General features: G+C 40.8%; 2 protein-coding genes across 2 annotated transcripts; both read right to left on the bottom strand.

Annotated features, from left to right (window-relative positions):
• Positions 1 to 413: 413 nt before the first annotated feature.
• LOC128739816 (cytochrome P450 4C1-like) lies at positions 414 to 2,076 on the bottom strand. The gene is made up of 3 exons (XM_053835318.1): positions 1,460 to 2,076; positions 1,268 to 1,394; positions 414 to 1,196 (listed from the first exon to the last, which is right to left on the bottom strand). The coding sequence occupies exons 1-3, from the start codon at positions 2,074 to 2,076 to the stop codon at positions 414 to 416; spliced, it is 1,527 nt and encodes a 508-aa protein (XP_053691293.1).
• Positions 2,077 to 10,837: 8,761 nt separating this feature from the next.
• LOC128739815 (cytochrome P450 4C1-like) lies at positions 10,838 to 12,410 on the bottom strand. The gene is made up of 3 exons (XM_053835316.1): positions 11,866 to 12,410; positions 11,653 to 11,779; positions 10,838 to 11,584 (listed from the first exon to the last, which is right to left on the bottom strand). Exons 1-3 carry the CDS (start codon positions 12,381 to 12,383, stop codon positions 10,838 to 10,840), a joined length of 1,392 nt encoding a protein of 463 aa, XP_053691291.1. The 5' UTR covers positions 12,384 to 12,410.
• Positions 12,411 to 13,384: the final 974 nt, after the last annotated feature.

Below are 13,384 nucleotides of genomic sequence, written 5' to 3'. Positions count from 1 at the left end.
TTATGCTCATCTTGACTAATTGTTGGGGAAACAATGAATTCCTAATGGTAGTAATTATTTAAGAGATAGTGTGCATTGCAGTGTCATCTGCATTGCAAATAGAGTATGTCGGAAGCCTGGGAGAAATGATTTTCATATAAACGATTCAGTACTTTTTTTTATCAACCATGAATTTAGTTTTCATTTTTGTGAATGAATATTTGATGATGATGATGATGATGTTTGTAAACCTTCATTGTTAATATTCATCTCAACAATCTCATTATCAATAGTATGTTACACCATTACGCAAGATTTGTTCTTTAATGTACGGGGTTAAATAGCATGTGCGTGTTACTGCATAAATGCGCATTTAAGCAGCCGGTAATTATATCTACCTACGTCTAGTACCTAATTATAATAACAGGTAGCAGCTAGCTAGGGGTGCAATACTTCTTACTTCGCTGTTCAATCCGTATCATATAACCGTTCTCTATTTTCATTACAATTGAAGCTACGTACTTGAGGTCGGCTAGCCGAAGATCAGTGGAAAAGCAGTAGCTCTTCACAAGTTTTGCAAGGACAATTTTTAAATTAATGAGGGAGTATTTGATGCCTATGCAATTTCTAATGCCCGCACTGAAGCCTAGAAACGCGTATGGATGGCGCTTTGCGCAGTTTTCTGGGGCAAAATTATCCGGATCAAATTGCTCCGATCGCTCACCCCAAATGTTTTTATCCCGATGCACTTTAAATATCGGAATTACTATTTGAGAGTTTGCTGGAATGATATATTCTCCGACTTGAATCTCTTTCTCGCACACGCGAGCTATGGCGGCACCGGCTGGAATCAAACGCATCGATTCTTTGATAACCATCTCCAAGTAGACCAGCTTGGATAAATCTTCATATTCAATGTAGTCGCGTGGGAGTGCTTCCGTTATTTCTTGATAGAGGCGCTCCTGAACGTTGGGATGCATCGCAATCAGCAGCAGCGTAGAAGCTATAGCGGCAGCCGTGGTGTCGTTGCTAGCGAATATGAACGTATCAAGATTTTCTATCACACCTTCTTCGTCCAAAACGTTGGTTTCCTCGGCAATCTGTTCAAGCTTTTCAATGAAAATTTGCCTAGGACGAATATTATCCTCGTCTCGAACAGTGCTGCTGGTTAATGTTACAGGATTTTTTCGTCTTTCTGCTTTGCGTATTTCAAACACCTTTAAAAAATAATATGTCTCAATATACTTATTGAACTTAAGTGATATTTTATACTATCTTGATAACTTACTTTTCGTGACATTTCTTGAAACATTTTATAGCATGCTTTTTCCTCCCGATAGGCGGCCGTTAGTTTGTAGATGAAATCCGGATGGAGCCATGCTTTGTATATGCGGGTCCACATTAGCGTGAACATTCTGTGAGGAAAATTCAAAAATATTAAAATAAAATACGATTAACTTATTACAGCTTCTGTGCGCACCTCTCCGCATTCCTTAGGTAACGTTTTTTATACTCGCCATTATCACTATCCAAGTCTATCCCGAGTGCGTTGACCATTGCCGATGACAGGGAATAATCTCCGGCCATGTGAAAAATGTCAAACATCTCCGGTCCGATTTTACACTCTAGTTTCGCAACTAGTTTGTCTGCCTTTTCGTTGAAAGTTGGTACAAAGCTTTTACTGTTGGCGATGGAAAATGATGGATTTAGCTGTTTGCGTAATTTTCTCCACAGTTCGGGTGAAGCATTGAAGAGTCCTTGCTGGATTCCGAAAAATTGATACACGTACGAGCGTTTGATACAGTCCTGAGAGTTCATAATTATTGCCAGATGTTCGGGTTGATCAATGGCGACGAACAGAAAAGGACCCACCCAGGCCCTCATCGGTGTTTTAACGGTGTGCAAAAATTGAATCAGGTAGTTTATAATTTCCGTCGGTCCTCTTCGGAAGCCCAGATGAATACTGCCGATCACCGGTAAATCGAATGGACCCGGTAGTTTGGCTGCCAACTCGTACAAACGTCTGCGTGACCGCCGGTAGAGGCAGTAACATGTAATCAACACTATTGCGGTGAAAGCCAGCACAGATGCAAACATGTTTTTTTTCTTTTTGTCAGTGCGATTAACAACAGAACTTCATTCACGAGGCGGTGGCTACCAGCCGAGGTGCTGCATTCTACTGAAGGACGTTAACTAACGATCGGCAGTATTTATGGTTTCCCGCCGCAAAGAGTAACGCACTGAGGAGGCTGTATGGGGCCGCCGACAGTTTTTCTCACCCTCTTAAACATCTTCACTCTATTACGTCCATGCTGCTTGAGGAAGTTGAGGAAATCAACAATTTGTAAAGGTTCTTGTGATAAATTAACCTGACACTAGTTGCAGTGTAGATAGAGAATGATCGATTTCTTCATTAAAGCTCTGCTTATTAACGTTGTACGTATTGCGCTGATTGATGTTTTGGGGTTTCACATTCTTGAGTATCACTTTTCACAAAGTGGAGTTAAGGTCGAGTGCATGAGATCAACTTATTATGATCGATTCCATCCAACCACTAAATGCTGGTGCTTATGGTTTCTGTATAACACTTACAGAGACTATAGGTTACAGAGGCGACAAGGCACTCAAAAACCGCTAAATTTTGAATCAAAACGAGGAATATCATCACAAATAAAAGTAACTTTTCGTTTTGATTCAAAATTTAGCGGATTTTGAGTGGCTTGTCGCCTCTGTAATCTATAGTCTCTGTAATAACACTATTCTGGGGATTTTTAAAAATGATCGTACAGGTTTGGGTCGAAGGTTTTCAAAATTTCATGACATTTTGCATACGGGCATAGTTTGCGGACTTAATAATGGAACAAATATATAAAAAATTCTGTCTTCATTTTTTTCAGAAAATAATCAGATTTTCTCCGACAACGTTTATTTTAAAGTTTTATAACTCTTGAACCAATCATCGTAGAACAAAATTTTATTTTAATGAAGCTGCAATAAAAGTTTCGCAGCAATTTAGGGCAACCAACCTATTTTGGACCCCATCAGCAGCTGTATATAATTTGGACACTTCCATTTGATTTGGCTGTAAGTGTCCAAATTATGTACAACTGCTGAGCGGTCCAACATACGTTGGTTACCCTATAAAAGTTACCAGTTGGAAAAAGTTTTTTACAAAATTTTCTATGACGATGGAAAACTTTATAGAAAAACCGTGTTCTAATTCTTGGAAAATTTTTAATATACTTATTAGTATATACATAGTATTTGCCTATTTATTATCTTTTAACTTTACTTAAAATTTATTTATTTTAAACAATCATATCTCAGGAACCAAGCATCGCTAATTATATATTCTTTTATATTTTAAATTTTCTTATCAGAAAAATACCGAGGAGGAAAATTCCAAAGAAAATTCGTAAAAAATGTGTTGCTTACTTTCTTACTTCTCCTGTTTTAATGCCCCTCAGGATTTCAATGTTTCCCCAACAAACTCGGTTCATGGTTGTCCGTCTCTACTATCTCGACTGTCCTACACTTTCCAGGTCTTGCTTCACTTGGTCTAACCATCTAGCACCTCTGCGTCTGGTACCAACTAGATAACATGCCCCGCCCATTGTACCCTTCCAGCTGTAGCAACTTTCTGGATACTTGGTTCGCTGAAGAGTTGCGCCAGCTCGTGGTTCATCCTTCTCCTCCATACACCGTTCTCACATACCCCGTCAAAGATGGTCCTAAGCACACAACGCTCAAAAAACCGCCAGTATTTTCAAGTCCCCATCGAGTATTGTTCACGTTTCGCGACCATAGAGATCTACCGATCTTATTAGCGTTTAGTATATGATACATTTAGTACAGCAGCTTATCAAACCGTGATAAGTTAAGTATGACTTCCGGCAAGAATCCGTCTGCGTAGTTCTCTGCTGATACTGTGATCCGACGTCATCCACGACCCAAGGTATAGAAATTCGTCCACCACCTCGAACTCGTCCCCGCCGACTACCACACTATTGCCTATGTGAGCTCGATCGCGCTCGGTTCCTCCTGCTAACAGGTGCTTTGTTTCAGACGTATTCATCACTAACCCAACCTTCACTGCTTCACGTTTAAGGTCGGTATACTGCTTAGCAACTACCTGGAACGTCTTTACGACAATGTCCACGTTGTCAGTGAAACAGATAAAACGCACATTTCATAATACCTTCTACCGTGATGTTGGACATGAGGATGAGGCAGGAAATACCATCGTCTTATCGAAGTCTTTGTCGAAGGCTTGTTTCAAACGGGCCCGATATCTTCACACAGCACTGTACACTACCCATCGTAGCTTTAATTCATCTTGTCAGCGGTTTTAGGCGGTTTTAAAACCTGTGCATAGGTGATGCGTATAGAGTTGGTATTCTCGATACTTTTGGAGGATCTGTCGCAACACAAATATTGGGTTCGTTGTCAATTGCCCGTCCACAAAACCGGCTTGATAACTTCCCACGAGTCTACTCGTTAGCAGCGATAGACGGCGAAAGATGATCTGAAAAAACCATTTTATAGGCGGCGTTGAGAATAGTGATCGCTAGACAGTCTTACATTCCAACTTGTCGCACTTCTTGTATATGAGTCATATAACCTGCTCCTTCCACTCCTCCGGTAGCCGTTCTGTTTCCCAAATCCTGACTATCAGCCAGGACACCTGTTTGTCCTATCCTATCCGGGCCCATGCTGATAAGTTTCACTACGATGCCATCTTTGCCAGCTGTCTTGTTGTTCTTGAGTGTCTAGAGTTCGATCCTATTGTGGGAGTAGGCATATCACCATAATCCGCCGTACTGATGTAGTCTTTCTCCCTGCTGTCTTGCTATTCCGTCTACGCGCCATTTAGATGCTCGTTATAGTGTTGCTTTCATTTTTCGATCACTTCACGTTTATCCGGCTAGATTCCTCCGACTTTATTCAGACATGTTCTGGCTTGCGGCACAAAGCCTTTGCGGAATACGTTCAGTTTCTTGTAGAATTTACGCGTTTTATGAGAATGATACAGCAGCTCCACGTCCTCGCACTCCATTGCTTCCAGACGGCGCTTCTTACTCCGGACAACTGGGTTTGCTGTCTTCGTTCCTATCTATATCGTTCCACGTTTTAATGAGTCTCCGCCTGCAGCATGAACGTTTGTGCTGCATTTTGCTCGTCTTAGGGGGACTGGGGGTATAATGCCCACGTTAAGAAGAATATCATATTATTCATCAATGCGGAATGCATTTCCAGAAACTAAACCATAAACCATAAAGTAGAACAGTTTTCTACCTAACATGCTCGTCCTGAAGCATAAAAATCAATAAAACACGTTAAAATCGTGAAATTATATAAGGCATTTGAAAATTTGTTTTCAGATTCGTTAGGGGTAAAATGCGCATAGGTGTGTACAAAAGGAACCACAACAAAGGGTCAAAATGCACCACAACAAATTGGCAAAATGCGCTCTGTTTTATTTTAATGCAAACCCGGCACGACTCAGAACAGCGTGAGGACCTACCTACTTGTTAAATCTGTTATTCCGGATCGCGGTTTTGCAATCGCCAGGTTCATCTTCGCTGGAGCGGTCGATGCTAACATATCACACAAGAATTTTCCTTGGTACCTTGCCGGCAACGCGTCTTTCACTGTTTTTCACTGGTTTTCACTAATGCCGCAAGTGGCAGGCTCCGGCCAAGACCGACGGTGAGTTTTCTTATGTAGCTTCGCGACATCTTAACCGCGTTTTTCGGAGCGAATCAGAATTAAAACAACACTTTGCCTTTTGCTTTTACCAACGTTTTGACGTTTGCCTAAAAGTGTATGGGCTACTAGATCGATTTACGTTTGGTTGCACTGCAAGTAAATTCATACTTCTCACGGCGCATTTTGCCCCGCTAGAACTTGTTTGAAAAAATCGTTTAAATCACATAAATAATAATTCAATTAAGCAATTTTACATTGGCTGATGGATACCGAAACCATTGTTCAAAACAAGAGCCATTTACAGATACGTAATATTGTTTATTGGTGGCGTAATGTCTTACGAAAAAAGTTGCGAAAATTGGAAGAAATAAGACGGCAAATAATAATTTTGTTTTTTCATAGGATTTATGTAATTTAGAAAGCTTATATGCTCAACATAAGTTTGTAATGTAAAATCAAAGCGATTGGCACCTTAATTACAGTTTAAAAGTGAGTAATTCGTGAAATATGACAGCGGCGCATTTTGCCCCGACTGGGCATTTTACCACCAGTTACCCTACATCCTTTGGCATTCCTCGTCGAACCAGTCGTTACGCCGACTTCTTTCTGGCGAATCCAATAACACTTTCTGCTGTGCTGTTGATGGCTGCTTTAACGCCATCCCAGCAGTCCTTGAGAGCTTCGTTTACCTTTCCCACACCGGGCAATATTGCCTCAACGCTTTGCGCGTACCAGATCGTTCCAGATGGTACCGTGGCGGGCGACGGTACCGAATGTCGGTAACAACGGAAAGTACTTTAACCATGAATGGGTAGCGGTCTTTCTACGGATTACGTAACCAGCTGATGTCCCGTAGTTTGCAAATTCACACAAAACTGGCGCTTTACAGAACCCCAAACCATCCCGGTGGCCCTTTACGGACACGAATCATGGATGCTAAAGGAAGCTGATCGGCGAGTGCTTGGGGTTTTTGAGCGTAAAATTCTGCGATCTATACTTGATGGCAAAATGGAAAATGGAGTGTGGCGCAAACGCATGAAGCTGTACCAAGTATACAAATATGCTGATATAGTGAAGGTAGTTCAATGTGGTAGACTGCGGTGGGCTGAACACGTGGCCAGAATGCCCGATGAAAGAGTAGCCAAAACTATTTTCAGCAGAGAACCAGGAAGGGGCCGTAGACTCCGAGGCAGACCCCGCACCCGGTGGGTGTGTGCTGTCGAAGACGATGCACGTTCAGCTGGTGTTCGTGGGGATTGGAGAACGGCAGCCCAGGACCGACGGTGCTGGAGGACCATAATTCGTTCGGCGCAGGATCGGTAACGGACTGTTGCCACTAAAGTAAAGTAAAGTAAAGTAAGTAGGTAGCGGTCAGAAACGATGTTTGCGCCACGATAGGTTCTAACGTCGAGGATATCTGAGAAATGCCTATATTCAACTAAAATGTGACCGATTTGCGAGTCGGTTTATTGTGGTGATCTTCAGGTATACCGGTATGGGAGGCTATGCTGGAAGAAGGTACTTTGTATGGCCTTATTTATGGTCGCTTCTGTTCGTAAGTGGGACGTGACGTGATGATTTTGACGTCGTATCTTGGGCAAGTGAAACATCGGACTTGTTTGTGACGTTACATGTTTTGATGCAAGGTGACGGACTATCGAATATGCTGTTCAACGTTGCATTGGAAGGTGCTATTCGTAGGACAGGTGTGCAGGGAAGCGGTCCCATCATCACGAAATCTCATATGCTCTTAGAAGAGGAAGGAAGTGAAAGAAGCGTACGCGCGCCTCAAGGAGGACGCTGCGAGGATAAGGCTTACCATAAATTCTACCAAAACAACGTATATGGTGGCTGGCAGAGAGCGTGGTAAAAGGCGGATGGCGGCAGCCAACAGGGCCTTCTACGTATTACGTAGCCAGCTGAGATCCCGTACAAAACTCGCGCTCTATAAGACGCTAATCCACTCGGCTCCAATAGGTGGATTAAATTGGGTTTTCATTTCGGATTTCCATTCTTCAGACTTTTCCACAAAACACCACTTAAGAAAAAAAATTAATTGTCTGTTTTTTTCTTTTTCTCTGGCTGTGTTTTGTGTACAAAGCTTAAAAATTATGAAAATCTTCTCCAAACTCTTACCAGCAAAACAAACAAAATACGTTGCTCAAATACGTTGATCAGTTCCCGAAAAAAAAAGAATACAGGAGCGGCACCTATCTTATTTCGTCCAGTTTGTTCCGCTCGGTACTGGAATACTCATATGCAGGATCGTTATTCTTCCACTTTCCGTAGTCGGATCATTACAAAATTGGTTTTAAAATAAGCTGAAAAGTCTGTGAAATCAAAATCGGAAATAAAAATGGCGGTTTCTCAAAATTTTTAGTCGTTCATGTCTCTTCAACATCTGTTTTACTAATTTGTTTGTGTCTATATTAATTACTTTTAATGTCACCATTTTTTTTTTCACCAGATATTACAACTCAAATAATCAGTGTTGGGCACCGCTAATTCACTAACCGATACAATTTGCTCGATTATCGTGGAAGTTTCGCTTATCACTAATCTCAAACTGCAAATTAACAGTCACTGTTTATTTTTGAACATATCGCAACAACTTGCATTGTAATCTATCACTGTACAAATTATTAACATGCTCTACAGTTATTTTAAAATAAACAGCGGCAATTCATTTGGAATTATGGACCAGCAACAATTTGGCTAGTCTCAGTATAAATTATAAAGTATAACTAGCGTTTCAAGATTGGTCATTTAGCAAATTAGCGGTGCACAACACTGCAAATAATTATCGCTTATCACTATTGACAGCTTAACCACCTCCTAAACATTTTCTCTGTTCATGTTAACTTGTCCCATTTGATATCTGTGTTTTTCTACCGACTCTATGCCCGCCACTTAAATTGAAACAGAAGCGGCAACTTGAAGCTGATCTAAATTTCACGCATGCATTCGATAATCTGCGTCGTGTGAAGTTCTTGAATAGCTAGGAATAGTCGTTTTAAACTGAGTGGTACAATCGATGTACAGTCAATATGCATCTCTGACAATCCTGCCAGCTCGCATGATGGGTGGCGTTCGGATAGCGCTGGCAGCCTGGCAATAAACATGAACTTGTTTACATAGAAAAAAACCCAAAGGCACTAGTTGAGACTGCGGCTCTGTGAGTCGAATATTTCATTAGGGCTATTTAGTTAGAGAATTATTAGGTTAAAATTACTTTTACAAGGTGTTTTAAACCAGTTTCGTTGATCGTTTGATGGCTATGCAAAACTTGTTGTCACTTGAACTTTGGCTCGCGGTATTGAAAGTTGACCAACTGGGGGTGTTTCCAACAGCGTAATTTTTTTTTCGTGCATGGAAATTCCTTTTAATTTTTTATAATCAAGCTTTCGGATGTTCATATCGATCATACAGGGAGTTAATTTCAGTAATGTTTATTAGAATTATTATTTGAAATTTTTCATCAGAAAAAATTGATTAATCATTAACAATTTTTTCGACATAATAAAGGGTGTCCCACATCAAATTGCACCACGGAAGAAACGCTGTAGAAAATTACCTAATTGACCGATCCTTTTCAAACTTTCGGACAACAAAATATAACCCATTAGGTAGTAAGCGTTTGGCATATTTGTTTCATTTAATTTAACCGTATGCTCGCCTCTTGCGCTTAACTCCGCTCAAAAAGTTTTGTACAACCTAGCTGCAGCTTCATCTGTACGGAAATCCACTTTTTCTTCATATATTCCTCAGATTTGACCTCCTTGGGATGCGTCCATAGTGCTTGTTTTATAATAGCCTAGTATTTTTCGATGGACCTTAGTTCCGGTGCGTTGGAGGCGTTCATGTCCTTAGGTACGAAAGTGACTCCGTTGGCTTCGTACCACTCCAGTACATCCTTTGAATATTGGCATGAAGATAGATCCGGCCAGAAGATCGTAGGGCCCTCGTGTTGCTTCGAAAGAGAAGGTAGATGCTTCTGTAAACACTCTTTGAGGTAGATCTGCCCGTTTACAGTCCCGGTAGTCACGAGCGGCGAACTCCGTTTGCCACATGATGTATTTCTTGGCAAACTATGTAAGTTTCTGCATCCTGAATTCCTCCGGAACATCAAACTTGTGCTGGGCGGTAAAGTACAGTAGCCCCGGAAGCTGCCGGAAGTTTGCCTTGACATAAGTGTCATTCATGAGACTTCTCATTCATCATTCATGATGAGAGAATTGAGGATTTTCCAGGTGTTTGCGCGAAATAAGTTCGCAACGTTGCTTTTCGGGTGACGCCATTTTTTCCAATTTTCGAAAAACTAATCGCGATAAAAACAGAATGTAAACAATACAATTCAAGCTACTTCTACTCAAGTTTTCAAGAGAAAATACCCAAGGGGTAATTTTCTACAGCCTTTCTCCCGTGGTGCAATTTGTTGTGGGACACCCTTTAGACTGTCAGATAGATTTCCCAGATGTTCAACAATCTTTTGCCCTGCCTTCTTTTTATGATGTTTTGATGAGTATTGGCTCAAAACCAAACTTTCCTGAGCTTGGATTTTTTCACCTTAATGGCGCAGAGGGACATTTTGACATTTAAACAAATAAGAGATTTTTGAGGTTTCAAAAATAAAAAAGGGTGCACATAAAAAACGTACGAGCACGGTTACGCGACCCGACCCGATCATCTTTAGTGTTCAATGTGTTCAATGGAGATGGTCGGGTATGAAGATTTAAATATTCGAAGTCGACTTATACCCGGCTAAATAAAAATGGAGACCCGTACCCGACCCGAACGAGAAAAGGAATTGTTTTCAATACCTGAACCCGATTCGGGTACGGGTGCGAATGTGGGTTTCAGGTAAATTTTCCGCCACCCGACCATATTTATTATAAACCACGAGCTGCAGGCACTACTTGGAGAGATTCTCAACCTACACCTGGCAAAAGTTGGAGCCCAGGACCGAGTGCAATAGAGAAGGCGAAGAAAAAAAACTCTGCTAACCATTTTAAAATAAATTTGTAATTAATAATCGATGTTCTTAACATCCATTTAGGTGACTGTGAGAATAGGACACTTAAATTTATTTTGTACGTGGTAAAATAGTTGGACTCTGCCGCAGTCAAGGTTTTGTTTCCAAACTAAAGTTTTATGTTCTGCGCTCTATTCGCATCATGTGCCGATTGGTGATGCTTAACACGAGTGCTGCTTGAAACTTAATGTCTTTTAGTGTCAGATCCGTTGTAAATTTGTATTGCTGGATTAGCTTCACTAGCGCTATTTTCAACGATACCCAGGCGTACTTCATTCCGATACAGTTTCGTATGCCTCCGCTAAATGGAAGGTAGGAGTAGGGATGTCTTTGAGAGCAACGTTCGGGTAGGAAATTATCCGGATCGAATTCCTCCGAGCGATCGCCCCAAATCGTTTTATCTCGATGCAGTTTAAAAATAGGTATGTTGACCTCCGTTCCAGCCGGTAAGGTCCACTCTCCAATCTGAACTTCCCGCTCGCAAATCCGTCCAATCAGCGCTCCTACTGGTATAAGTCGCATTGATTCTTTGATCACCATTTCCAGATACTCCAACGAGGAAAGATTTTCGACTGCAATGTAGCCATTGGGAGGAATCACTACTTTTACTTCTTGGTGAACCCTGTCTTGCACTTTTGGGTGCATAGCCATCATCAGTAGGGTAGTCGCTATTACACTAGAAGTTGTGTCATTACTAGCAAACAAGAATGTGTCAATATTGTGCATCAAAACGTCTTTATCAATTTCCTGTGTATCGATTGCCATTCTTTCCAACCTCTGGATTAGTGTATCTTGCTGAACAGACACTTTCTCCTGCTGGTTTATCATTTGTACATTTTTCTTCGATTGGCGCTCATTGTAAATCTATAAAAAAAATTAGGCTTTGTTTTTAGCACGGTATACATGCTTGTACTAACTACATTTTTATTTACCTCATTTGAAAGTTCTCGCAATTTCCGTATGTGGTTTCTTTCTTTCTTGAAGTTATTCGTAAACTGATAGATAAAATCCAAGTGATTCCATGGTTTGTATATTCTACCCCACATAATTAACCACATTCTGTAAAAAACGAAAGTTGTCATATATTAGTTTTTGATTTGCAGACTATCATCAGCTTGCGTAACTTTTCCGAATTTTCTGCAAACTGTTCTTGATAGTCGGTGTCATCAACGCGTACGTTAACTCCGAGCAAGTTCAGCAGGCTCGCGGACAGTGAATAACAACTTGCCTTAGGCAGCATGTCGAATGCTTCCTGGCCGACAAATGCTTCGAGATTCATCACCAGTTTATCCGCTCGTTCATTAAAAACCGGCACGAAATTGTTGACGATCGTCGAAGAAAAAGTTGGATTCAATCGCTTACGCAGCAGTCGCCATAGATTTGGTTCGGAATTTAGGACGCCTTTTTCAAAACGAAAAAAGCTATAAAATTTCGATCGTTTGACACAGTGTTGGGAATTTAGAATCACTGCTATGTGCTCCGGCCGGTCTAAAAAAACGATTAGTACCGGTCCCAACCAGGCCCTGACTGGCGTTTTGATTGTGTGCAGAAGTTGCAGCAGGTACTCGAACACTTCCTGTGGGCCGTACCGGATACCCAAATGTATGCTTCCGATCAAAGGCCAATCGAACGGCCCCGGTATTTTCGCAGCCAGTTCGTACATGCGTTTTCGCGATCGACGATAGGTTAAATAGTAATACGCGATTACGATGAAAGTGCAACAGGTGAGCAAAAGATCGAACATCGCGCGTGTGAATCGCAGTCGGGCGGCTTGATGGAGCTTCCAGCTGCTACGATAGTTGAACGACTTACTACAATCCTTCATCAGAGGCTGACTTGCTTTTATAACTTAGCGTGAGAAGATTTGACCGACGTTGAAACATTTTACTTAGGGTCTGCGGTAAAGTTTCGTAAAAATTATCAAAAATCAAAAAATTACTGTCATTGATCGTAATAAGTTTTTGAAAGATGTTTTGAAATAGCAAATGCTTTGAAATGCATTTTGGTTTGCTAAATTTGCATACTAAGCCTTGGGGGTATTATATTAGAGTCCACCCTAGGTGCTGACGAGACGTGCTTAAATGAGAAATTCAAATAATTTTTGCATGAAAACTGATTGATCATGTTTACTGTATAATCGGTGGAAATAGAATGTTCTGTATTGATCATTAGACGGAAGCATAGACTTTCACTGCGGGGCGGGGTGGCAGGGATAGTCAGCGAGATGTTTTAGTTTGCTATTGTGTTTTAGTTGATCACACATTAGCGGGAATGAGTTCGCTAATATCGTATAGCAGTTAAGAACCAGAATATTCAATAGAGATAATATTTTGTAGGCTAGTCCGTTGTACAATTCGTAGTTTTTTCAACTACTTACTCGTGCATATTGGAATTTTATTTTATTTGTAAAACTATGTTAATCGACTGATGTTCACAATACCTATTGAAAAGTGTAAAAGGATGCTTGATGACTTCGTCTACGGCATGTTTTCATCTGTTCGTTCAGCATTGGAGGCAACTTTAATGTGAATTGCATTCAAACTATTACTGAGCATCAATGTTTACGGAAATTCGATAAAATATGATGTACAAAACTGACTATTTTGCACCATCTTTTGCAAAAATAAAATTCTTTTTTATTTTTTAACTTATGTTGAAGAGAAA

The sequence above is a fragment of the Sabethes cyaneus genome, chromosome 3 (genome assembly GCF_943734655.1).
Source record: "Sabethes cyaneus chromosome 3, idSabCyanKW18_F2, whole genome shotgun sequence".
Lineage (NCBI taxonomy): Eukaryota > Metazoa > Arthropoda > Insecta > Diptera > Culicidae > Sabethes > Sabethes cyaneus.
The sequence above is the reverse complement of the archived record's forward strand: the minus strand, read 5'-3'. Positions and strand labels throughout refer to the sequence as shown.